Raw genomic sequence first — 26641 nt, forward strand, 5'->3', positions numbered from 1 at the left:
TTGCTAACAATTAATCAACTAACTTAAAACAGGAGGAGGCCATAAACCAACTAACAAGCTTGCAGGCCAACATGGATCATAAAATCTTTGAAGAAGTGAGATGACCTTATAGCATCAGGGAACAAACACAGTAAGATGAATGAAATATATACTATTGATCAGGCTTGTAAAGATGTGTTTGAAAGGGTTAATCCCAGCAGATGAATGAAATATATACCTGTATGAAGAGAAGAGAGACGAGTGTTAAGGTCTAGTCACACGCGTCGATATGTCGTGCGATTGCATGAGCGTTCGTACCTGCCCCCGTCGTTTGTGCGTCATGGGCAATTTGTTGCCCGTGGCGCACAAAGTCGTTAACACCCTGTCACACGTACTTACCTCCCGAATGACCTCGCTGTGGGCGGCGAACATCCTCTTCCTGAAGGGGGAGGGACGTTCGGCGTCACAGTGACATCACACAATGGCCACCCAATAGAAGCGGAGGGGCGGAGATGAGCAAGACGTAACATCCCGCCCACCTCCTTCCTTCCGCAATGCTGGCGGGACGCAGGTAAGCTGTGTTCGTTGTTCCCGGGGTGTCACACGTAGCGATGTGTGCTGCCTCGGGAACGACGAACAACCGGCGCACAAAAGGAGGAACGACATTATGAAAATGAACAACGTGTCAACGAGCAACGATAAGGTGAGTATTTTTGCTCGTTCACAGTCGTTCGTAGCTGTCACACGCTACGATACTCTAATGATGCCGGATGTGCCCGATATATCGTATCGTGTGACGCCGCCTTAAGCATCAAGCCATACTTAACTGCCTGGCACTTTGATTAAATCTACACAAGTCCCTTCTCCTTACTAAAACTTGACCTAAGAGTGTACTAATAAAAAGAATTGTTTTACTATCGGTGAAAAAATGGTCACGATTTTTCCCATTTAAACCGGTTTCTCCACTTTGAAGACTTTCTTAGTAAGTCAGTTTTAATCCCTCCCTCCTCAAAGAGCATACAAAACCTTGAGCCGGAGCAGAGATGTGAGATGTAACAGTCACTGACTATCACGTAAGGATGTATCTTCGTGGAATTATACTGCCGCTCACAGTCATTCTCCTGGGTAAGTCGCTTATAAAGATTTGTTATACTCGGGCGATTTGTAGGAATATCAGGATTGGGATGAAAACATTTCAATTAAGTATACTTTACCTTCATTATTGCTACAATGTCACAGATGGGATCTCACAAAGTGATCCAACCGTGATCTCAATTTTATGTGTAACCTATATAGCAGTAATGCAGCTCAAAATTGGTATATACAATGGTCACAAAAGCCTTGCAGAGTTTAGGCTACTTGTTTACTAAAGATATAGATAAAACTATTATTTTGGCATTATTTACTGAAATCTTCAGAAAGCTGAGCACTCAAATTCCATCGGTGTTATTATTCATTCAAATGAGTCATCTTTTTCGGCTTTTTAAGCATTTATACAATGTATAGTATGCTGCATATAAAGACGAAAAATAGGGTGTTAGCATGAAGTTTAAAAGCTGTACGTACAGTACTGTGCAAAAGTTTTAGGAAGAGGTGGAAAAAAATGTTGCAAAGTAAGAATGGATCCAAATAAAAAAAGTGTTAATAGTTTATTTATATCAATTAACAAGATGCAAATAAAAGGAAAAAAAGAGAAATCTGAATCAAATCAGTATTTGATGTGATCGCTATTTGCCTTCAAACAGCACCAATTCTTTCTAAACTTGCACAGTGTTGAAGGAAATCGGCAGTGAGGCTGTAACAAACTTCTTGGAGAACCAACTCCAGATCTTCTGTGTACGAGACTTGTGTATATCCTTCTGCTGCTACATGTGATCCCAGATATATGGGATGATGATGAGATCAGGGCTCTTTGGGGGCCGGATTATGACTTCTTCTAAGTACACTTGTCACTTTTACATAGTTTTTGAAGGAACTATGCAGAAGATTGTTCCAAAGATCTTGGAGGTCTGACCCCTGATCTTCTTTGTATGAGGTTTGTGTAAATCCTTCTGTCTCTTGATCCCAGATAGGATGATGATGAGATCAGATCTCTGTTGGGGCAGGATCAGCACTACTTCTGGGTACACTTGTCACTTGTACACAGTTTTTGAAGGAACTTGGCAGAAGATTGTTCCAAACATTTTGGAAAACCAACCACAGATATTCTGTGTATGAGACTTGTGCTAATCCTTCTGTCTCTCCATGTTATCCCAGACTGACTGGATGATGTGAGATCAGGGCTCTGTGGGGGTCAGATCATCACTTCTTCTCAGTACACTTGTCACTTGTACACAGTTTTCGAAGGAACTTGGAGGGAGATTGTTCCAAACATCTTGAAGAACTGACCCCAGATATTCTATGTATGAGGCTTGTACAAATCCTTTGTCTCTTGATTCCAAACAGACTGGATGATGATGAGATCAGAGCTCTGTGGGAGCCGGATCAGCACTTCTTCTCAGTACACTTACATAGTTTTTAATGGAACTTGGCAGGACGTTGTTACAAACATCTTGAAGAACTGACCTCAGATCTTCTGTGTATGAGACTTGTGTAAATCCTTCTGTCTCTACATGTGATCCCAGACAGACTGGATGATGATGATATCAGGGCTCTGTGGAGGCCGGATCATCCCTTCTTCTCAGTACACCTTTCACTTGTACACAGATTTTGAAGGAACTTGGCAGGAGGTTGTTCCAAACATCTTGAAGAACTGACCCCAGATCTTCTATGTATGAGGCTTGTATAAATATGTCTGTCTCTTGATCCCAAAGAGTCTGGATGATGATGAGATCAGAGCTCTGAGAGCTCTGTGGAAGCCGGATCAGTACTTCTTCTCAGTACACTTACATAGTTTTTGAAGGAACTTGGCAGGAGGTTGTTCCAAACATCTTGAAGAACTGACCCCAGATCTTCTGTGTATGAGACTTGTGTAAATCCTTCTGTCTCTACATGTGATCCCAGACAGACTGGATGATGATGATATCAGGGCTCTGTGGGGGCCGGATCATCACTTCTTCTCAGTACACCTTTCACTTGTACAAAGTTTTTGAAGGAACTTGGCAGGAGGTTGTTCCAAACATCTTGAAGAACTGACCTCAGATCTTCTGTGTATGAGACTTGTGTAAATCCTTCTGTCTCTACATGTGATCCCAGACAGACTGGATGATGATGATATCAGGGCTCTGTGGAGGCCGGATCATCCCTTCTTCTCAGTACACCTTTCACTTGTACACAGGTTTTGAAGGAACTTGGAAGGAGGTTGTTCCAAACATCTTGAAGAACTGACCCCATATCTTCTATGTATGAGGCTTGTATAAATATGTCTGTCTCTTGATCCCAAAGAGTCTGGATGATGATGAGATCAGAGCTCTGAGAGCTCTGTGGAAGCCGGATCAGTACTTCTTCTCAGTACACTTACATAGTTTTTGAAGGAACTTGGCAGGAGGTTGTTCCAAACATCTTGAAGAACTGACCCCAGATCTTCTGTGTATGAGACTTGTGTAAATCCTTTTGTCTCTACATGTGATCCCAGACAGACGAGATAATGGTGAGATCAGGGCTCTGTGGGGGCCAGATCAGTACTCCTTCTCAGTACAAGTACACCTAAACAGTTTTTGAAGGAACGTGACAGGAGGTCGTTCCAAACATCTTGGAGAACTGACCCCAGATCTCCTATGCATGAGGCTTGAACAAATCCTTCTGTCTCTTAATCTCAGACTGACTCAATGATAATGAGATCAGGGCTCTGCGAGGCCAGATCATCACTTCTCAGTATCGTTTCACTTGCACGGTTTTTGAAGGAGCTCAGCATGGAGGTTGTTCCAGACATCTTAGAGAACCAACCACAGATCTGTTTATGAAGTTTATGCAAATCCTTCTGTCTCTTCATGTGATCCCAGACAGACTGGCTGATGGGAGATCAGGGCTCTGTGGGGGCCGGATCAGCACTTCTCAGTACACTTGTATACCGTTTTTGAAGGAACTTGGCAGAAGGTTGTTCAAAACATCTTGGAGAACCAACCACAGATCTTCAGTGTATGAGGCTTGTGTAAATCCTTCTGCCCCTTAATGTGACCCCAGACAGACATGATGATGATGATGATGAGATCAGGGGTCTGTGGGGGCCGGATTATCACTTCCAGGATTCCTTTTTCTTCTTTACGCTGAAGATAGTTTTAATGACATTGGCTGGATGTTTGGAGTTGTTGTCCTGCTGCAGAGTAAAATTGGAGCCCATCAGACTTCTCCTTGATGATAATCCAAATTGTCATCATATAGGTCCTGGTGTAAAGTAAAATAATACGTGCCCACCAGTCAGTTATGATGCTGGTGGTAGTGTGATGATGTAGGCATACTTGACTGTCTGTAGGACTAGAAAAACTAAGCAGGTTACTTGTGCTGCATTTAGCTTATATACCATGAAAACAATGCAAAACAGAAATGTAAATTTCACACCAGTTTTCCTCCTAAATTCAGCTACCTAATACCGCTATGTAGTGCTAAGATAATACCACCATATGCAAGCCATATAATATATATACAGTACCAGCTAAAATATATGCAACTTATCAATATTACCCTTTAAAACAGCATTCCAAATTAAGGGGGGGGGGTAATTTTCAGAGTGTTTCTTTAAGTCTAAGTCCCCTGCCCCTTGGCTTATATTCACCCTCTACCATCACAGTCTCCTGTGATTTGTGACCTGCCGGCTGCTCCGGTGTTTCATGGAGCGTGCCGGAGGTCACAAATCAATACAGGTCTATGGGAGCCTCGTTCTAGCCTTGTTCTGGCTCTCATAGACTTGTATTGAAAACTTGTGACATAACTTCTGACTTTCGGATAGTCAGAAGTTACAATCACATGGTGGCACCACAGGATCAAAGTGACGCTGAAAAAGTATGAAGCTGCCGGAGGGTCAATATAAGAACAGGGGCGGGGGGCTTACATATAAAGTGCCCCTCCAGCGCTGAAAAAAAAAGATAGACGCTGGCGTGGTGCTTTAGGCAGCCTTCATAATATATAGTAAAAATAGTACCACTTTTTTCACAGCTGGAGTGGCGCTTTCTATATAAACCACCTGTATTATGCTCATCTTTTTTCAGCACCACTCTAGTGCCATCTTGGGCGCAAAACTTATGACTGTCCAAAATTCAAAAGTTACAAGCACTCAATGGAATCTATGAGAGCCAGAATGAGGCTCTCATAGACTTGTATTGAGATTTGAAATCCTGGAGCTGCCAGCAGGTCACAAATTGGGAGCTACAGTGATAAAAGATGAAGATGCTGGACCGGAGAGTATAAGACAGGGGGCAGGGGACTTAGATAGGGGTTGTCTCAACTTCTTTTTTCAGGACCTCACGGCTCCAAAATGTCCTGCTTTGTAGGGGATGGTGCGCTCCTGGTGATTGACAGTTTGGACTAGTGGCACAGTCTTGCCACTGTTCCATACTAAGCGCACTCCAAGTTGCTAGCCGAGGCAGCTTTACCTCTGCAACATAGAAGAACAGAGATGTCGAGGCCGGTTGGAACCAACGATCCAGCCAACTTCAGAGCGGAATGAGTAAGTTCAAAAGCATAGGGGTTGTTAGTGACTGCACACTTCTTACCTAGGAGACAGGCCACTTTTGAGACTATGGGGTGGCTTGAAAGTTAAGCAGGAAAAGATATCTTAAACAATCCAGCGTTATTTCTTTAATTACTGGAGTGGTGCTTTTAATCTAAGGTCTCTACCCCGGGATTATACTCATCCTCCAGCGTCTTCGTCCTTTATTACCGACTTAACGGTCCCGCAGCGTCATCTTGTGACCACAACTTCTGAGTGGTCGGAAGTCAGACGCTACATCACAAGCACTCAATACAAGTCTATGAGAGCAAGAACGAGGCTCTCATAGACTTTTATTGAAAAAGGACTTCTGGTGCGCTTCATGAAACACTGGAGAGATCCGTCAGATCAGAAACTGCTGGAGACTTGAAGATCGGTCAACAATATTGAAGAATGACTTCTGGCATGCTCCATGAAACATTGGAGAGATTAGTCAGATCACAAACTTTTGGAGACCAACAGGATTGGCGCCAATAAAAGGAGAAAATGAGTGTATTAAACTGGGGGCAGGGACCTAAGATTTAAAGCCCCACTCCAGCGTTTTATTTTTTTCATCATTGGACTAGTACTTTTAATCTAAGGTCTCTACCCCTGTATTATTCTCATCCTCCAGCATCTTCATCTTTTATCGCTGCCGTTCCGGTCCCGTGGCATCATCTTGTGACTGCAACTGCTGAGTGGTCGGAAGTCAGAAGTTACATCACAAGCTCACAATAAAATTCTATGAAAGCCAGAACGAGGCTCTCATAGACTATTATTGAAGAATGATTTTTGGCGCGTTCCATTAAACACTGGAGAGATCCGTCAGATCACAAACTGTTGGAGACCAACAGGAGTGGCGTCAATAGAAGGAGAAAATACTGGAGTGAGTATTAGACCAAGAGCAGGGACCTTAGATTTAAAGCCCCACTCCAGCGTTTTATTGTTTTCATCGTTGGACTAGTGCTTTTAATCTAATCTGCCCTCATCATCTCCCGCCTCGACTACTGCAACCTCCTGCTCTCTGGCCTCCCTTCCAACACTCTTGCACCCCTCCAATCTATCCTAAACTCTGCGGCCCGCCTAATCCACCTCTCCCCTCGCTACTCCCCAGCCTCGCCACTCTGCCAATCCCTTCACTGGCTTCCCATCACCCAACGACTCCAGTTCAAAACACTAACCATGACATACAAAGCCATGCACAACCTGTCTCCTCCCTACATCTGTGACCTAGTCTCCCGGTACCTACCTGCACGCAACCTCAGATCCTCACAAGATCTCCTTCTCTGCCCCTCCCTTATCTCCTCTTCCCACAATCGCGTACAAGATTTCTCCCGTGCATCCCCCCTACTCTGGAACGCTCTACCTCAGCACATCAGACTCTCCCCTACCGTGGAAAGCTTCAAGAGGAACCTCAAGACCCATCTCTTCCAACAAGCCTACAACCTGCAATAGCCCTCAGTCCAGTAGACCACTGCGCAACCAGCTCTGTCCTCACCTATCGTACCCTCACCCATTCCCTGTAGACTGTGAGCCCTCGCGGGCAGGGTCCTCTCTCCTCCTGTACCAGTCTGTTATGTACTGTTAATGATTGTTGTACGTATACCCTTTCACTTGTAAAGCGCCATGGAATAAATGGCGCTATAATAATAAATAATAATAATAATAATAATAATAATAATAAAGTCTCTAACCCAGTGTTATACACATCCTTCAGCATCTTCTCTTTGTATCACTGCCATTCCGGTCCTGCGACATCATCTTGTGACAGCAACAATTGATTGGTCAGAAGTTACATCACAAGCTCTCAATACAAGTCTATGAGAGCCAGAACGAGGCTCCCATAGACTCTTATTGAAGAATGACTTCTGGTGCGCTCCATGAAACACTGGTGAGATCCATCAGATCACAAACTGCAGGAGACGTGAGGATAGGTCAACGATATGTCACAAAACAACCTTTTCCATAATTATGAACCATGAACTCTCATCCCGTCCAGGGGTGGAGCAAAAATGTAAAATTTGGGACTGAGCTGCAATACCAGGCGCAGCCACTATAAAATGTTTAGCGCTAATGAGACTTATTGATTGATGATATAAAATATTACACTTTTTCCAGGTACGTGTCGATGTGGAAATACCTGCAGTTACAAAAATGTACTAGACAACATTACAAATCTGCCAGGCTCTGATGTGCGACCAGTGAGGAACTGGAAGGATCCTACCCTCGTCCTTATAGACCTGTCCCTGTACACTGTCATCAACTTGGTGAGAATGGCTTTTTTATTGGCCTATTTGGTGATCACCAGTTAAGTATTGGTGATGAAATATTTTAATATAATACCTCTCCTATATGCTCCATGGGAGTTTGTGCCTGTGTTTTATGGTAGAAGATGCCACAAAGATCATAGTAGAATCATGTGCTATTAAACGTTGATGTAAAAGATTTTATAAGTACGTTTAGAGTGATTTTTGTGCAGTTTTTGTGAAAAAAAATGAAGAGAAAAGCAGGGGTAGGAGGTTTCACGTTAGGAAACCCTAGACTATCCCTAACCTTCGGATTACCCCTGATTGTGGGAATGCCGGAACCCCGTGCTGACCAAAGCTAATTTGTTCCCCTCCCAAGGAATGAAGGGGCAGGAGTGTGATGGCAACACAGATATAGACAGACAGGGAAAAAAACAAAAATCAAACACACTGCAAACTCACAGAAATAAACAGTAAGAAACTAAGGCGAAAAGTAAGGGAAGTAAGGCAGCAGCAAAAGGACAACAAGATTTAAGGGGTACTTTGCACGCTGCGACATCGCTAGCCGATGCTAGCGATGCCGAGCGCGATAGTCCCCGACCCCGTTGCACTTGCGATATCTTGTGACAGCTGCCCTAGCGAACATTATCGCTGCGGCAGCTTCACACGGACTTACCTGCTCTGCGACGTCACTCTGGCCGGCGACCTGCCTCCTTCCTAAGGGGGGGGTTGTGCGGCGTCACAGCGACGTCACATGGCAGGCAGCCAATAGAAGCGGAGAGGCGGAGATGAGCGGGGCGTAAACATCCCGCCCACCTCCTTCCTTCCGCATAGCCGGTGGAGGCAGGTAAGGTGATGTTCCTCGCTCCTGCGGCTTCATACACAGCGATGTGTGGTGCTGAAGGAACGAGGAACAACATCGCAACAGCGGTCGATCTGACATTATGGAAATGACCGACACTACACAGATCACCGATTTACGACGCTTTTGTGATCGCTTATCGTCGCATCTAGGCTTTACACATTGCGACATCATTACTGGCGCCGGATGTGCATCACTTTCGATTTGACCCCGACGATATCGCAGTAGCAATGTCGCAGCATGCAAAGTACCCCTAACACCACAACCACTCACAGCAATAAACTTCTACAACCACCAGTAAGTCTGGATCACAACACCTCACCAGACCAGTATAGAGACACTATAGCTAGCATTAAAGGAAGAGGTCAGCCAGAAGGTGACTGATAAAAGGAGACTAAGGGGTACTTCTCACATAGCGAGATCACTAGCAAGATCGCTGCTGAGTCACAGGTTTTTTGACGTACCAGTGACCTCATCAGCGATTTTGCTGTGTATGACACTAAGCAGCGACTTGGCCCCTGCTGTGAAATCGCTGATCGTTACACACTGTTCTGGTTCATTATTTGCTCATTGGTCTCCCGCTGTGCAACACGCATCGGCGTGTTTGACTGCGGGAGACCAACGATCACCAACTCTGTGTAAGCAGCGTACGCTGGTAACGAGAGTAAATATCGGGTAACTAAGCAAAGCGCTTTGCTTAGTAACCCGATGTGTACCCTAGCTACGTATACAGGGAGCCAGCGCTGCCAGCCTGTAAGCGGTGAATGCTGGTAACCAGGGTAAATATCGGGTAACTAAGCAAAGCGCTTTGCTTAGTAACCCGATGTGTACCCTAGCTACATATACAGGGAGCCAGCGCTGTCAGCCTGTACGCGGTGTTCTCTGGTAACCAGGGTAAATATCGGGTAACCAAGCAAAGCGCTTTGCTTAGTTACCCGATATTTACCCTGGTTATCAAGCGCAGCATCGTTACACGAGTTGCTGGTGGCTGATGGCTGGTCGCTGGTCACTGGTGAGATCTGCCTGATTGACAGCTCACCAGCGACCATGTAGCAACGCACCAACGATCCCTGCCAGGTTGGATCGCTGGTGGGATCGTTGGTGTGTCGCTATGTGTTACCCCAGCCTAACCAGCAGAGATTAACTCCTGGCCTGCCTATAAACTACAAGTCTGTTGGTTTACGCCCGCGTCTCCCTGCGCCAATTAGAGACCTCAGAGAAGTTAGCAGGCAAAGTGCCAGAATCTGTAGTCTCCACAGATCCTGACGCCGCCATGACAGTCAGCAATGTTTGTGAAAATCTCTTTGTGGCAGAAACTGCAAGGTCGTTGTACCGATCAAATGTAGGTGGATGAGGATCAGGCAATTCCCTCAAGTCACATATTATTTATCTTCATTCTCTCTATTTTAGGACACCAGCTTGCAGATCATGACCACGTATCTCTGGTTTAACATGGTAAGAGATCACATTTACAGTGACCAACATAGCTGTGTTCATCTATGGCTTGCCATATCTAGTACATGAATTTCACCAAGACTGGTCTAATGGTGCTTTGTTTATATGATACCTTCAATAAAATGTACATTATTGTAGAAACAGTAGTATAATTAAGAATGCACAACAGCAACCATTAAAGCTGTAATGAGAAGTGCTTGATGCCCTTCATTAGAAAAGTCCTTGAAAAGTCATATTCCCTTGGCATAATAGGGTGGGGTCTTCCTCACTCAAGACATCCATCTAATAAATGGTCAACCATTAATCTACAGTTACACTGTTGCATTTGGAAGAGACAGCTAGGGATGAGCAGACTGATGGTTGTTCAGGTTCGCTGGTTTCGGCTGGACTTTAGTTAAAAGTTCGGTTCAAGACTTGACCTGAACTTCACCTCAGACCCCAAAACCCATAAAAATCAATGAGGATCCAAACATTACTACTGTAAAAAGGGCGTAGTAAGGGCTAGGGGACTGCAAAAGGAAGCAAAATCGGGGAAAGACCAAGACAGTTGCCCTTGAAACAAATGTGGATAGGGAATAAAAAATAAAATGACATGGGGTTCCTCTTATTTTGATAACCAGTGCAGGTAAAGCAGACAGCTGCGAGCTGCAGTCCTCAGCTGCCTGCTTTACCTTGGCTGGTTATCAAAAAAAGAGGTGATCCCACACCGTTTTTTTTTTAATTATTTATAAATAAATAATTGAAAAAAAACAGCTTGTGGTCCACACAATTTTTTGATAACCAGTGCAGGTAAAGCAGCAAAGCAGCAGCTGGGGGGTGGTATTATCAAGCTGGGTAGATCCATGCTTATTTGGCCTAAAAGTAGCAGCCTTCAGCTGCCCCAGAAGTGGCACATTTATTTTATGTTCCAATTTTGGCACTTTGCCCAGCTCTTCCCGATTGCCCTAGTTTGGTGGCAATCAGGGTAATATTTGGGGGGTTGATGTCAGCTGTGAAATGACACCTTGCATCAAGCCCAGGGGTTAGTAATATAGAGGTATCTATCAGACACCCCCATTATTAACCTGGTAGGTGTACAGTTAAAAAACCCACACACGGTGGAAAAAATAGTTTATTTGAATAAAGGCTCCCTCGATCACCAAATTATTAATTTTAAAAAATCCTCAAATTTCCAATTTCATCCAATCGTGTAATGTCCTACGACGTCCATCGAATCCTATGGAGCCTTTCTTGAATAATTTGTTGCCTATTATTAGTTTAGTACCCTATAAATTGGTAGCATTAATTTGTTGATATTTCCTTGCTACAAATACTGTGCGGGCAATATTAACTTGCTGTTGCAGTGTATAGTACATCCTTTGCGTTTGTCACCTCTTAGGATCCTCTAGGTCCTCATAGGGACAGTCTGTGTTGAGCGTGTTGAGTGGTGGCACCACTTGCGCCAATCTAGGGTGCGCCGGTGTGAGAATCAGGGTTCGCTAGGGCCAGTTGTCTAGTATAACTAATATTTTTTGTGTACCTCACTGGGGGCAGGTATTCACTTAAGTGTTCTTTTTGGTTTATTTTTTCATTTATTGGTCCTTATTGGACTTTGCGTATTTTAATATATATCAATAAAAGCGTTTTTAAGGAGTATTCTCTAGATATAAAATTAGTCCAATAACTAATACAAGTTTTCTTATGCTATGTTTCTATCGCAGGCATGGAAAAACGAGTTCTTATCCTGGGAACCAGATGACTTCTGTGGCATTGAAAAAATGTTAATTCCTAACAATAATTTTTGGTTGCCAGACTTATACATCTATGAAATGTAAGTGTCATGCAAGAAATAGTTTACTTGTAAAGGGGTTTTTTGGGACTTTGAAATTGATGTCTAAGGCTACTTTCACACATCCGGATTTTTGCTCTGCGGCACAATACGGCGTTCTGCAGAAAAACCGCAACCGGCCTTTGTAACGCCGGTTGTGTTTTTTTTTGCATAGACTTACATTAGTGCCGTATTGTGCCGCAGGGGCTTGCGTTCGGTCCGGTTTTTGCCGCATGCGGCAGATTTAGCTGATGCCGTGGCCGGATCGAACGTTCCCTGCAACGTTTTTTGCTCCGGCAAAAAACACCGCATCGCGCCGCATCCAGCCGCTGCGGCGCATTTTTCAATGCATACCTATGGAGGCCGGATGCTGCGCGATGCGGAAAAAAACGCATCCGGTCGCCGCATGCGGTTTTTTCCACTGCGCATGCTCAGTAGCGTGCCGCAACCGGAAAAAAACGGACGGGCCGCATGTAAAAACTTATGCAACGGATGCGGTGTCTTCGCCGCATCCGTTGCATAGTTTTCACAGCCGGATTGAGCCGCAGTGCTCAAACCGGATGTGTGAAAGTAGCCTTATCCGTAGGATGAGCCCTCTGGAGATAAAATTGCAATTGCCGGTAGAAAGTCGTTGCACGGATCCCACACTGGAATCCATAATAGTCCATATTCCAAGCACGTAAACGTTCAGGAAGTACTGGGTTTCTCCGAAAATAAGACAGGCTCTTATATTATTTTTTGTTCTGAACAATGCGCTAGGGCTTATTTTCAGGGTAGGTCTTATTTTCAGGGAGAAAACGGCTGTTCCCTATGAACTGCTAAGTTTACCCACTATGTACTGCTAAGTTTACCCCCAAAATAAGGCAGACACCCCCCAGGAGAATCAGACTTACTAGACTCCGGACATGCGGAGAGGGGAAGTGAATGGGCATCCATCACATATAGGTCTTCATCACTGACAGATCCCAGTGCGTTTTACAGCATGATCGTTCCTACTGCATTCCACAGCGGTCTCTCCCCCAGGGTTCCACAGCGGTCTCTCCCCCTGGGTCCACAACGGTCTCTCCCACTGGGGTCCCCTTGCATTCCAAAGTGTATGCTCCCTCTGTGTTGCACAGCGGTTGCTCTCCCTTGGGTTCCACAGCGGTCGCTCCCCCTGCAAGCCACAGCGGTCGCTCCTGTGTTCCACAGTGGTCGCTCCCCCTGGGTTCCACAGTGATCATTCCACCTGGGTTCCACAGTGGTTGCCCCCTATGCATTCCACAGCGGTTGCTCCATATGCGTTCCACAGCAGTCAATCCCCCTGTGTTCCCCAGTGGTTGCTCCCCCTGTGTTCTTCAGTGGTCACTTCCTCTGCGTTCCACAGCGGTCGCTTCCCTGTGTTCCACAGCAGTCTCTCCCCCTGCTGGCCTGTAGCAGTATCCCTCACACAGAGTTAGTGAGAGCTAAGTGATACTGTGACCCGATGTCTGAGTGAACGGCATGACGAGGGACCTGTCAGGGATGCAGATCTCTGTGGGAAAGCCCATCCACCATTAGCACTTGCCAGATGTATTTGTTCTGGCCTGGTGAGTGTGATTTTGGTGGGCGTCTGTCTTCTCTCTTTTGGGTCTGTCTTCTCTCTTTTGGGTCTGTCTTCTCTCTTTTGGGACTCTCTTCTTGCTTTGGGGGTATCTTCTCTCTTTAATGAAGTGTCCTGCTGTATCCCTTAACTTGTTAAGCTGCCCGGACACTTCATTATTAAACAACAACTACGGCTTATTTTTGGAGTAGCGTTTATATTTGAAGCATACCGGAAAAGGGACAAAAAATCCCACCAGGGCTTATTTTTGAGGTAGGTCTTATTTTTGGGGGAAACACTGCAATGAAAAAATAAGCTTCCATGGTGGAGATGTAAGCCCTCTAAATGACAATTCTGATGTGAATATGCTGGAAATCGTCTCGTGTAATTGAAGACCAAGCCCGGTGTGTCAATTCTTGGTCTTCAGGGGTTGCACTAACGCTTTCTCTAACGCACTGCACATCTATTTTCCAGGACGGAATCGGACGGCAACTCTCCAGTTGTCCCATACTACTCTGTTTCCAGCGATGGCACAATAAAAAGTTCCATGCCACTAAGAGTCACTAGTTCCTGCAATCTAGACATCTTCAAGTTCCCTTTTGATACCCAGACCTGTTCTTTGAGCTTTGGTCCATATATCCATACAGGTATTGTATCTTCTTATATACCTTCATGTCAAAGGTCTGACGGTGCTTTTCTTGGACAGAACACTTATACATTATAGCATTTATCTCGTTCATGGGCTTGTATATTTTTTGTGGACTGAGTGTGGACCAAAACTAAAAAGGAGACATCTGTGACCTGGATCAAAAATGGTCAAAACTCCTCAATGCAAGCCAATAACTAAAAATATGGAGAGCATGTGACTCGCCCACCCCAGGGCTATGGGACACCCGGAGCTGGGCCGGACTAGTCCGGGGGTAGTCAGTGGTGGCGGGGCCCGACTCCGTGGCCCTGGTGGGTGTCAGTTTAATATGGCTGATGACTTGGGGTTTGTGTTCGTGACGCCACCTGTGGTATGCGGCTATTAAGCCGCCGATGCTGTGTGAGGCCTCCGGGGTGATGATATGGCAGCAATGGTGGTACTGCTCCCCACAGGTGGAGCGGTGCCCCGGGGACACTGTTGGTGATTATTCGTGTCTATGCAGAGAAATAACTGAGGCAACACCAGGGGTGCAGTTTCAAGGTCTTTACTCACAGTTCTTGTCAAGGCCTGCAGGAGCCTTTGGACTGCTGGGACCACCGTCAGGGACCTCCGCCGATCCCGGGTAGATCTGGGGGTTGATGCCAGTGCACCCCTCTAATTGTGTCCTTTCTCAGCTGACTTCACTGGCCACCAGCTCTGAAGCTATCTGTGGCTCTGGAATCCCTTCGTTCCCTGCTTGGTGTCACCTGGACCCTCCGAGTCCCAGGGTCTTCACCAGGAAGCGTCACTTTCTTCTTTCTTTAGCTCCTGCCTGACTATAGCTCTTCTTCTACTCTGTTTCTCTCCTTCTCTGTTGCTTTCTTTCTCTGTTGCGGACACTCTGAACTCACAGAGCTCCTTTCTCTTTCTCAGCTACATGCTGGCTCCTCACTCTCTCACTCTCTGAGGTAAACTGAAACTCTGACCTTCCTCTCTGCTCTACACTCGGCTGGCTCTTCCCACCCCCCCCCCCGGTTGCTAAGCTACCACCCTAGGGGAGCAGGGATGGGTCTTACGACCCCTCCCAGCATGCAGCATGGGAGGGTTACTGCCACTGTCCCTGGTCCCAGTGTGTGCCTAGCAATGGGTGTAGTGCAGTTTTACCTGTGAACTGGCATGTACCCCTTTCCTTACTCAGGATGGGACATCACACCTCTGACTGGGGTGCAATGTCTCTGTGGCGACGGAAGCCTCAGGGGCGCCACACATGCAGGTGCCTTCTATGTTTCATCCATTTTTTTAGACTATTTTTTTTTTGTTTGCACATTATAAAAATGGACACCAGGACCAAATATGGCTGAAAATCAGGTCTTGTACATTGATGTAAAATGGTCCTTTTTATACTCAAACAGTTGTCTGAAGGAGTCCTCATTGAATTTCTAACACTTATTTAGGTGGAATAAAAACATGTTATGGTCATCAGGACGTGTGCGTGGTCATAAATCTGGTGTAAGCCCCTGGGGGACAGTCAGGTGCACGGTTATACAGTTTGCCACCAATTGCTCCTTCAACGCTGACTTGAAATAATGTAATGTCTTTCACATAACTGAAATATTTCCTCCAGAAGAGAAACTCAGACAATATCTAGTACACAACAGTAGCAAAGCTTCCTGCTCACAGTATGTTATGATAGGTCACATAAGCATAAAGCCAAAAAATGGGGAGGACACACAAGGCTTGTGCTCCTGGACGTCTATCACCATGAACCGGTTTATTGCAGAGGCAGGGGAGGTTTTTACTAAATGCCCCACCATTCACCTTCTAGGTAGTAGTATTCTTGCTTGTAGACTACCACACAGGGTTATGCAATGTGTTGATGTCATTGAACGTACGTCACCTCTGATGTAGAAATGTCAAGAGGTGTGTATAGCAATACTTAGATTTTTGGTGACATATGAATGACAACATTATTTCTGAGGACTCCACATAGGCTGATTAATTGGCTTTCAAAATCTTCCTGTCATGACCCACAGATTTAGGCAGGTTAGCAAGAGTTAATCTCTGCTGGGCTCCTTGCTGTTGGGGAGTCAGTCACATTCGCTCCCCTCTTATATATGCTGGCTGGACTATTCCAATAATGCCAGCTATAGCTTAGCTTTACTGGTCTGGTGGTGTGTTGTGATTAAGACTTTTGGTGGTTGTTGTGAATTATTGGTGTGAGCAAATGTGGTGTTAACCCTTGTTGTCTTTTTGTTGCTGCCTTCGTGCTGTTGCTTTTCTTTTTTGTCTCTTACTGTTTATCCCTGTGAGTTTGCAGTATGTCTGAGTTTTAGTTTTACCCTGTCTGTATTAATCTGTGTTTCCATCACACTCCTGCCCCTTCCTTCTCTGTGAGGTAATAGATTAGCTCTAGTCAGGAGAATAGCTAGGCACGGGACTCAGGCGTCTCTACCATCAAGGGTAACCCTGAGGTTAGGAATAGCCTAGAGTCTCCTAGCGTGAGTTAAAACATAGGAGACCCCTGTCCCTCGCTATCCTGCAGTCACTACATGTTAGCCCTTGGTGTCATTTTGTTGCTGCCTTCGTGCCCTTGCTTTTCTCCTTTGTCTCTTACTGTTTATCCCTGTGAGTTTGCAATATGTCTGAGTTTTTGTTTTACCCTGTCTGTCTTTATCTGTGTTTCCATCACACTCCTGCCTCTTCCTTCCCTGCGGGGTAATAGATTAGCTCTAGTCAGGAGAACTCCTGCCCCTTCCTTCTCTGTGGGGTAATAGATTAGCTCTAGTTAGGAGAATAGCTAGGCACGGAACTCAGGCATCTCTACCATCAAGGGTAACCCTGAGGTTAGGGTTAGCCTAGAGTCTCCTAGCGTGAGTTAAAGCATAGGAGCCCACTGTCCCTCGCTATTTTACAGTCACTACGTGTTAGTCCTTGTTGTCATTTTGTTGCTGCCATCATGCCCTTGCTTTTCTCCTTTGTCTCTTACTGTTTATCCCTGTGAGTTTGCAATATGTCTGAGTTTTTGTTTTACCCTGTCTGTCTTTATCTGTGTTTCCATCACACTCCTGCCTCTTCCTTCCCTGCGGGGTAATAGATTAGCTCTAGTCAGGAGAACTCCTGCCCCTTCCTTCTCTGTGGGGTAATAGATTAGCTCTAGTTAGGAGAATAGCTAGGCACGGAACTCAGGCATCTCTACCATCAAGGGTAACCCTGAGGTTAGGGTTAGCCTAGAGTCTCTTAGCGTGAGTTAAAGCATAGGAGCCCACTGTCCCTCGCTATCCTACAGTCACTACGTGTTAGTCCTTGTTGTCATTTTGTTGCTGCCATCATGCCCTTGCTTTTCTCCTTTGTCTCTTACTGTTTATCCCTGTGAGTTTGCAATATGTCTGAGTTTTTGTTTTACCCTGTCTGACTTTATCTGTGTTTCCATCACACTCCTGCACCTTCCTTCCCTGTGGGGTAACAGATTAGATCTAGTCAGGAGATAAGTCAGGCATGGGACTCCGTGTCTCCACCATCAAGGGTAACCCTGAGGTTAGGGATAGCTTAGAGTCCCCTAGCATGAGTGAAAGTATTCGAGCCCCCTGTCCCTCGCTATCCTGCAGCCACTACGTTTTAGCCCTTGTTGTCATTTTGTTGATGCCTTCCTGCTCTTGCTTTTCTCCTTTGTCCTTTATTGTTTATTCCTCTGAGTTTGCAGTGTGTCTGAGTTTTGGTTTTACCCTGTCTATTCTAATCTGTGTTTCCAGCACACGCCTGACCCTTCCTTCCTTGGGGGGGTAACAGATTATCTCTGGTCAGGAGTATAGTAAGGCACGGGACTCCAGCATCTCCACCTTCAGAGGTAATCCAGAGGTTAGGGGTAGCCTTGGGTCTCCTAACATGAGTGACAGTATAGGTGCCCCCTGTCCCTCACTATCCTGCAGTCACAACGTGACAGCTATTTAATCTCATTTTGGCTGTGGTTATGTTATACAAGATACTGAATGAGTAATAGATTTTACACGTAACCCTCTGCTGTGTTTCTTCGTAGTTCAGGACATCGTTATGGTGGCAAAATCCAATTCCACTCAAGTCTATCAAAATTCTAAGGACATTTTTGTCACTAAAGGAGATTGGTTTTTAATGGACATCACTGTTAAAAACTCAACTTATAATACTGAAAGTGACATTTACAGCGAAGTTATATATGAGGTAAGAGACTGTGCTCTCCTTGCTTTTCCCGACATCATCTGCTGGAGGAAAGTCAGGAGGCCACATACACATTGGATTGTTTGTCAATCCTGCCGATATCTTCAGGTTCACAAGACTTTATATTAATGTGTGTTGGGATTGAAGAGTAACCATCATTCCAAGATGAAATGTAGTGATGATGCCCTAATGGTTATTGTCATCAGTAGAGTGGGCTAACTAGGATCTGTAGCTTTCCCTTTCACCATTGCAACAAAAGATTGAGCATGTTCAAATACAACATGTCCTAACCAGGAAATTTGATCTGTCCCCATAAATATTGTGGATAGATCAGGTCGATATTGATAGGATCTGCAAATAATAATATGTATATGGCCAGAATAGCTTTGTATTAAAACATTGTCGATAGGGAGGAAGTGCACAACATATTTATTCTACCTTAAACCAGTCCTAAAGACATTTACTGTGCTACCTTTGTCAAACTTGGTGTCATGTTTACACATGGTGGATGCGTTCAGACCTACAGACGTCTGACGCACCACAAAAGTACAGCAGACAATACAACAACGAAGGAGAACACTGGGGACAACGGTGGGCCCTAGCTTTAGTGAGAGGGGTAGACGGGACACCTCCTATCCTCACTTGCAGCTCTGACTACACTCCTAACCAGGCTCTATACAGTCTCTGCAACTGTCGCCAAACAGGGACCTGAGACCGTGAAAAAAAAAACTGTAGTTGCCCTGGCTAGTGCATTGGAAGGTGAGAGATGCTAGCCCTACCGCTGCACTAATATAACAGAAGGAAAGGTAAGACAAACAGGGGAACACAGCAACAAAGAAGGATGAGGATCAGCTTCTGGAACACTCCTTCTCATCTCCTTCCACCAAGGGGGCCAGTATACAAATGGATTTGTATCTTCAGCAAGGACTGCTGGGAAACACCTCTATTTAAACATGAATGGCTACAAAGCAGCTGCAGCTGAGACATACAGCTAGGAATTGCTGGAAAAGATGCTGGTAGCAACACTGACATTAACCGTTTCAGTACTAAGAGAAATGAATCAACATTTAAATGTAGAGAGCCAGATAGAGATGAGAGGCTCCAGTCCTAAAGCTGTCACTAGTCTCCAAAAACAGGGAGACGACTGGCTTGGCTATGATCTTATTATATCATTACATTTTCAAGCAGTATTTCGAGAAACATTACCTTTATTTTTATATTTCTTGTTCATTTTAAGTTTTCAATATTATCTCTATTATTTCCATAGATCTCTATAAAAAGAGCCCCGGTAGTTTACATCATAAACCTCATCATCCCGGCATGCTTCATGGTTATACTGGACATCGCCAGCATGTTTATTGAAATAGGAACTGGAGAGAGGTTAGGCTTCAAAATAACCGTGGTGCTGGGGTTCTCCGTGCTACTGCTGATTCTGAACAACATGCTCCCGACTTCAGATAATCCTCCGGTTCTAGGTATGTCTTCCTTTTTTTTAATTTGTTGGGTTTGTTGAAGGGACTTATAACATAAGCTCATCCATAGAGGCAGGATACTTTCATAGGAATCTATATACATACGGTATTACACACTCATTGTATAGATGTTTTTGGGTTACCACAACGATGGTACAGATTGTGGCAGTTACATTACAATACTTAGGCATAAAGTTTGGTGGTTACAGCACAATAATGAGGCACAGAGCTTGATGGTTCCAAAACAATACAGAGGCACATAGCTTGGTGGTTACACATTACGAGAGACAGAGCTTGAAGGTTGCATAACAACACTGAGGCACAGAGCTTGGTGGTTACACAACACAGAGGAACATAGCTTGGTGGTTACACACCAACACTGAGGCACAGAGCTTGGTGGTTACACAACACTGAGGCACAGAGCTTGAAAGTTGCACAACAAAACAGAGGAACATAGCTTGGTGGTTACACACCAATACTGAGGCACAGAGCTTGAAAGTTGCACAACACAGAGGCACATAGCTTGGTGGTTACACACCAATACTGAGGCACAGAGCTTGGTGGTTACACACCAATACTGAGGCACAAAGCTTGGTGGTTACACAACAACACTGAGGCACAGAGCTTGGTGGTTACACAACAACACTGAGGCACAGAGCTTGGTGGTTACACAACAACACTGAGGCACAGAGCTTGGTGGTTACATAACAACACTGAGGCACAGAGCTTGGTGGTTACATAACAACACTGAGGCACAGAGCTTGAAAGTTGCACAACAAAACAGAGGAACATAGCTTGGTGGTTACACACCAATACTGAGGCACAGAGCTTGAAAGTTGCACAACACAGAGGCACATAGTTTGGTGGTTACACACCAATACTGAGGCACAGAGCTTGGCAGTTAAACAAAATACTGAGGCATGGAGCTTGGTGGTTACACAAAAATACTGATCCAAAGAGAAGTTACATAACAATACTGAAGCATAGAGCTTGCTAGCTACACAACAACACTGAGACACTAAGCTTGGTGGTTACACAACAATACTGAGGCACAGAGCTTGGTGGTTACACAAAAATACTGAGGCACAGAGCTTGGTGGTTACACAACAATACTGAGGCACAGAGCTTGGTGGTTACACAAAAATACTGAGGCAAGCAGAAGTTACATACCAATACTGAAGCAGAGATCTTGGTAGTTACACAACAACACAGACACAGAGCTTGGTGGTTACAGAACAATACTGAGGAACCGAGCTTGGAGGTTACACAACAATATTGAGGCACATAGCTTTCTGGTTACACAACAATATTGAGGAATAGAGCTTGGTGGTTACACAACAATACAGAGGCACAGAGCTTGAAGGTTGTACAACAATATGGAGGCACAGAGCTTGGTGGTTACACAAACATACTGAGGCATAAAGCTTGGTAGTTACACAACAACACTGAGGGACCAAGCTTGGTGATCACACAACACGAAGGCAATGAGCTTGGTGGTTACACAACAATACTTTGGCACTGAGCTTAAGGATTATAGTACAACTAAAACTGCACCATTCTTGGCAACCATACGTTTTAATCTCAAAAATCTTTCTAAGTTCCATGTACCTGTTAGAGAAGACACGATGTGCCAGATGGGAATGAATCATGTCTGTGTTTGATTATAGTATGTAAGGATGGGCTACTCTTGGTGAAGAGCGGTGGCCCGGACTAGTCAGGTTCATTTGCATATGCTGAGGGTGACATTAAAAGTTGATTTCTGCAATTATACCAACTATTTTCTAGAGAAAACTATCAGAAGCATTGTCATTCTTAAAGACACTGAGGGAGGTTTCTGAGGCTTGGGAACCTGATATTTTCCATTCAAAGGAGTTTTTTGATGAAAGTCAAACATTTTAAAGTCAAGATCCAGGAACATATGGTCATCAGACTGCATTAACGGGACATTGGAGATGGAGAATATACAGCTATTTACCTTCTGATATAATTTTACAGGCAGATTTATGTTTTCTTTTTGGTGTTTTATTAGGTATTTTCTGCTGCGTCTGCCTCGCCGTCATGGTTGTCAGTATAATGGGCTCCATTGCAACATCCTATATGTTAATGTTATCGGAAAACCAGCCAAATGTCCCACCTTGGATAAACACCTGGATCATGAAACGTTTAGCACGTATTCTGTTCTTCAAAGTAAAAGCCTCCAGAGAAGATAAATTGGTTTCGGTGGAGTCTGGAGAAAGAGGTGAGTTGCAAGAACACAATAGGCTTTCAATTAGATGCAAAACATAAAGTAGTTTGCATGGGAAAGTTGTTATCCGTTGCAGCCAAACCTAAAAATCAAAACTAGTCCTAGGATTGTCTGGATCACCATATCGCCCAAGTTTTTCTATCCATACAATGTAATAATACAGATGTACTCCATATAGAGTAACTAATTCCATTTGAGGAACCTTATGGTGGCACATTGTCTTTTAAAAGTCCCATAGTATCGGGCCACAAGACTCCATGTGATGCCATAGACCGTCCATGTTAACGATTCTGCCATAAAGCCTCCACAAAAGTAGGAAAGACAGTGGCTTTAACTGTGAGATGATCTTGGTGAACCTAAAGGGAATTGCTCCCCTGGTAGTACCATCACTTTGGAGGCAAGAGCACGGCTGCTGCAGACCCTAATGGCTGACGATGGGTGGTTGGGGTTAAGCTCCTCACGCCTGTGGATGAAGGAATGGGAGAAAAATCCTAAAAAGTGATCTTATTCAACGCGTTTCGAAGTCGAAACTCCTTCATCAGTATAAGCATCATGGTGTTTCATCATCCTGGTGAAGGAGTTTCCACTCCGAAATGTGTTGAATAAAATGACTTTTTAGCAATTGCTCCTATTCCTTCTTTTATAGGGAAGCGCCAAATTTAACCCCCACCAACCACCGTCAGCCATAAGGTCTCCATGCACATTAAAGTGAAGTTGTCTGAATCCCTTGATATCAGCGGGATCGGCTGACAACCAACTTGCATAAGGATCTCCCGACTCTCCCCCCAACAAATAATGTTGGGGGAGAAAAGGATCCAGCATGTTGGATTTCTAATAGCCTATCCTTCTGTTTTTGGAGAGATAAGCCACCACAAGAGGAGTCTGGTAGGGACCATATTAGTGCCTGAACGAGCCAAGTGTTCCTGTGCATACGGAATCAGCCAAACAATCAAACAGCCGACAACTTCATAATGTTTATTGGGGGCATGTACAGTCTTTATCTACTAATATCTTGTCCTTAATAAAAAATATTACAAGTTACATAGCTTCCTTTCTTACAGATAATAAAGACTTCAAGAAAAATGAAACATGCGTATCACTTGAGATGACAAAAACAGAGACACAAAGAGAATCACGAATTCCTGTAGAGGTGAAACTGCTAAAAAGATTATTGTTAGAAGTCCTCAAGATCCGCCAGGAAATGAAGTTGTCGAAGGATCAAGATGATGCCAAGTCAGATTGGTTGTTTGCTGCAATGGTTGTGGACCGGCTCGTCCTTATCGTCTACTTGCTCATTGTAACTATTATGTTTGCAGTGGTTATCAAAGTCTGGGCTACATGATGGCCATCACCGCAGACATAGAGAACATTTTTCTTACTTGTGAAGCCAGTCTGGAGTTGTGGGCCGACGGTATCATGTTATGAATATCTCAGTTGTTTACTATTCCTTAAATGTACAGATGAACTTGGTGTAATTTAGTTGTAATATGACCTGCTGCTAATTATTTATTATAAAATTATATATTAAAGCAATATTTTACAAGTACATGGACGTCTTCATTAAATTTTCTTGTAAATTCTTCATGTAATTGTAAGTTACATAAAACGAGAATAATTTGTTACAAAAGACTGTGGGGATAGCGGGAAACCGAGGCCCTTAAGCTGATCCTCCAACTAGGGTCCTTTTGCTATTCTTAGAGATACCCCTAATAGTGGGGATGTCTGAGTCTCATTCCTGGCCCTGCTCCTGACCAACTCTGATCTTATAATCTATCCCCCAGGAAGTTGGGACAGGAGTGTGATTTAACCCACAGAAATAGACAAATAGGGGAAACCATAACTCGGTCACTACGCACACACAAAGGTATAAGTCAACAAGAGATGAAGAGGAAAACAAGAGCGGGATTGAAACAATAAAATGATGGGTAAACTCCACAAACAACACCAAGCACATGCTACTCTCTCTCCGGCAAACCTGGGAAACCACAGCACACATACCAACACGGCAGAAGCTATAGTTGGCGTGGGTGGAAAATCTCCTTTATTGTAAATATGAGAGGAGCAGATGTGAATGTCTTTCTTACACATGTGATCCCAGTAGCCTACCAAGCGGGTTAGCAGGGGTTAACTCTTGCTAAACTGTCAATGACTGAGCACACAGCTGGTCAACGCCCGAGTCTTCCTGTGTAGATCAGAAACACCAGAGAAACCATCACGCAAAGTGTCAGAATCTGCAATGTGAACAGTGTCCGATTCTGCCATGACAGTCAGTGAGTTTTGTGTAAAACTCCATGTGACATAATTCTGGTCAAGAAAATGTGTGCCACCTAAAAGGAGCCCAATTTATGCCTTAAGGTCCCTGTATATCTTGATTAACAGTTATCCATTTTTCTCAGATTTGCTTTACCACTTTTTTGAGCATTGACCACAGGGGAGTTTCCTGGCTGCTATTGAACATGTCGGCAGGCACCTCCACAGAACAGGTCACCAGTCCGTCTCCACGTGTGTGTGTGTGTGTGTGTGTATGCATTATATATATATATATGTATATACAGTGCCTACAAGTAGTATTCAACCCCCTGCAGATTTAGCAGGTTTACACATTCGGCATTAACTTGGCATTGTGACATTTGGACTGTAGATCAGCCTGGAAGTGTGAAATGCAGCAAAAAACAATGTTACTTCTTTCTTTTTTTTTTTTTTTTTAAATTGTGAAAAGTTTATTCAGAGGGTCATTTATTGTTCAACCCCTCAAACCACCAGAATTCTGTTTGGTTCCCCTAAAGTATTACGAAGTATTTCAGGCACAAAGAACAATGAGCTTCACATGTTTGGATTAATTATCTCTTTTTCCAGCCTTTTCTGACTAATTAAGACCCTCCCCAAACTTGTGAACAGCACTCATACATGGTCAACATGGGAAAGACAAAGGAGCATTCCAAGGCCATCAGAGACAAGATCGTGGAGGGTCACAAGGCTGGCAAGGGGTACAAAACCCTTTCCAAGGAGTTGGGCCTACCTGTCTCCACTGTTGGGAGCATCATCCGGAAGTGGAAGGCTTATGGAACTACTGTTAGCCTTCCATGGCCTGGACAGCCTTTGAAAGTTTCCACCCGTGCCGAGGCCAGGCTTGTCCGAAGAGTCAAGGCTAACCCAAGGACAACAAGGAAGGAGCTCCGGGAAGATCTCATGGCAGTGGGGACATTGGTTTCAGTCAATACAATAAGTAACGTACTCCACCGCAATGGTCTCCGTTCCAGACGAGCCCGTAAGGTACCTTTTACTTTCAAAGCGTCATGTCAAGGCTCGTCTACAGTTTGCTCATGATCACTTGGAGGACTCTGAGACAGACTGGTTCAAGGTTCTCTGGTCTGATGAGACCAAAATCGAGATCTTTGGTGCCAACCACACACGTGACGTTTGGAGACTGGATGGCACTGCATACGACCCCAAGAATACCATCCCTACAGTCAAGCATGGTGGTGGAAGCATCATGCTGTGGGGCTGTTTCTCAGCCAAGGGGCCTGGCCATCTGGTCCGCATCCATGGGAAGATGGATAGCACGGCCTACCTGGAGATTTTGGCCAAGAACCTCCGCTCCTCCATCAAGGATCTTAAGATGGGTCGTCATTTCATCTTCCAACAAGACAATGACCCAAAGCACACAGCCAAGAAAACCAAGGCCTGGTTCAAGAGGGAAAAAATCAAGGTGTTGCAGTGGCCTAGTCAATCTCCTGACCTTAACCCAATTGAAAACTTGTGGAAGGAGCTCAAGATTAAAGTCCACATGAGACACCCAAAGAACCTAGATAACTTGGAGAAGATCTGCATGGAGGAGTGGGCCAAGATAACTCCAGAGACCTGTGCCGGCCTGATCAGGTCTTATAAAAGACGATTATTAGCTGTAATTGCAAACAAGGGTTATTCCACAAAATATTAAACCTAGGGGTTGAATAATAATTGACCCACACTTTTATGTTGAAAATTTATTAAAATTTAACGGAGCAACATAACTTGTTGGTTTGTAAGTTTTATGCATCTGTTAATAAATCCTGCTCTTGTTTGCAGTTTGCAGGCTCTAACTTATTTGCATCTTATCAAACCTGCTAAATCTGCAGGGGGTTGAATACTACTTGTAGGCACTGTATATATGTCCCCTAAAGGAATCTGCACCATCACATTTACAATCACAATATTTTGCAGACACCCTATTTGACTCAGGGAATGTCATAGACTACGTTTTGAGGGGAAAATGTAACCCTGTGGCTTAGTTATTTGACCAAAAAACCTGCTTACATTAAAGTCAATGTTGCTGTGATTGGTTGCTACAGGCAACGAAAGACATTTTTAATATAAGAAACTTATGTGTGAGGTAATATGATTTCTGTGGAGAGACAGATAGAGACTGACAGAGAGACAAAGAGAGACAGAGAAAGAGACAGCCAGCCAGGGAGAGAAAGAGACAGCCAGCCAGGGAGAGAAAGAGACAGCCAGCCAGGGAGAGAAAGAGACAGCCAGCCAGGGAGAGAAAGAGACAGCCAGCCAGGGAGAGAAAGAGACAGCCAGCCAGGGAGA

At 44.5% G+C, this 26641-nt stretch overlaps 1 protein-coding gene across 1 annotated transcript; it reads left to right on the top strand.

The window, feature by feature from the left end:
- The first annotated feature begins 1058 nt into the window (after positions 1–1058).
- Positions 1059–23519, top strand: LOC142255300 (5-hydroxytryptamine receptor 3A-like). The gene is made up of 9 exons (XM_075326838.1): positions 1059–1104; positions 7721–7869; positions 10121–10165; positions 11866–11975; positions 14008–14180; positions 18192–18352; positions 19617–19824; positions 21851–22060; positions 23128–23519. Exons 1-9 carry the CDS (start codon positions 1059–1061, stop codon positions 23406–23408), a joined length of 1383 nt encoding a protein of 460 aa, XP_075182953.1. The 3' UTR covers positions 23409–23519.
- The last annotated feature ends 3122 nt before the right edge of the window (positions 23520–26641 follow it).

The sequence above is a fragment of the Anomaloglossus baeobatrachus genome, chromosome 10 (genome assembly GCF_048569485.1).
Source record: "Anomaloglossus baeobatrachus isolate aAnoBae1 chromosome 10, aAnoBae1.hap1, whole genome shotgun sequence".
Lineage (NCBI taxonomy): Eukaryota > Metazoa > Chordata > Amphibia > Anura > Aromobatidae > Anomaloglossus > Anomaloglossus baeobatrachus.

Coding starts and splice junctions, on each gene's coding strand:
- LOC142255300 (XM_075326838.1), top strand. CDS start 1,059: ATGTATCTTCGTGGAATTATACTGCCGCTCACAGTCATTCTCCTGG. Junction 10,166..11,865: donor CGTATCTCTGGTTTAACATG/GTAAGAGATCAC, acceptor TTTCTATCGCAG/GCATGGAAAAACGAGTTCTT. Junction 18,353..19,616: donor ACAGCGAAGTTATATATGAG/GTAAGAGACTGT, acceptor TTATTTCCATAG/ATCTCTATAAAAAGAGCCCC.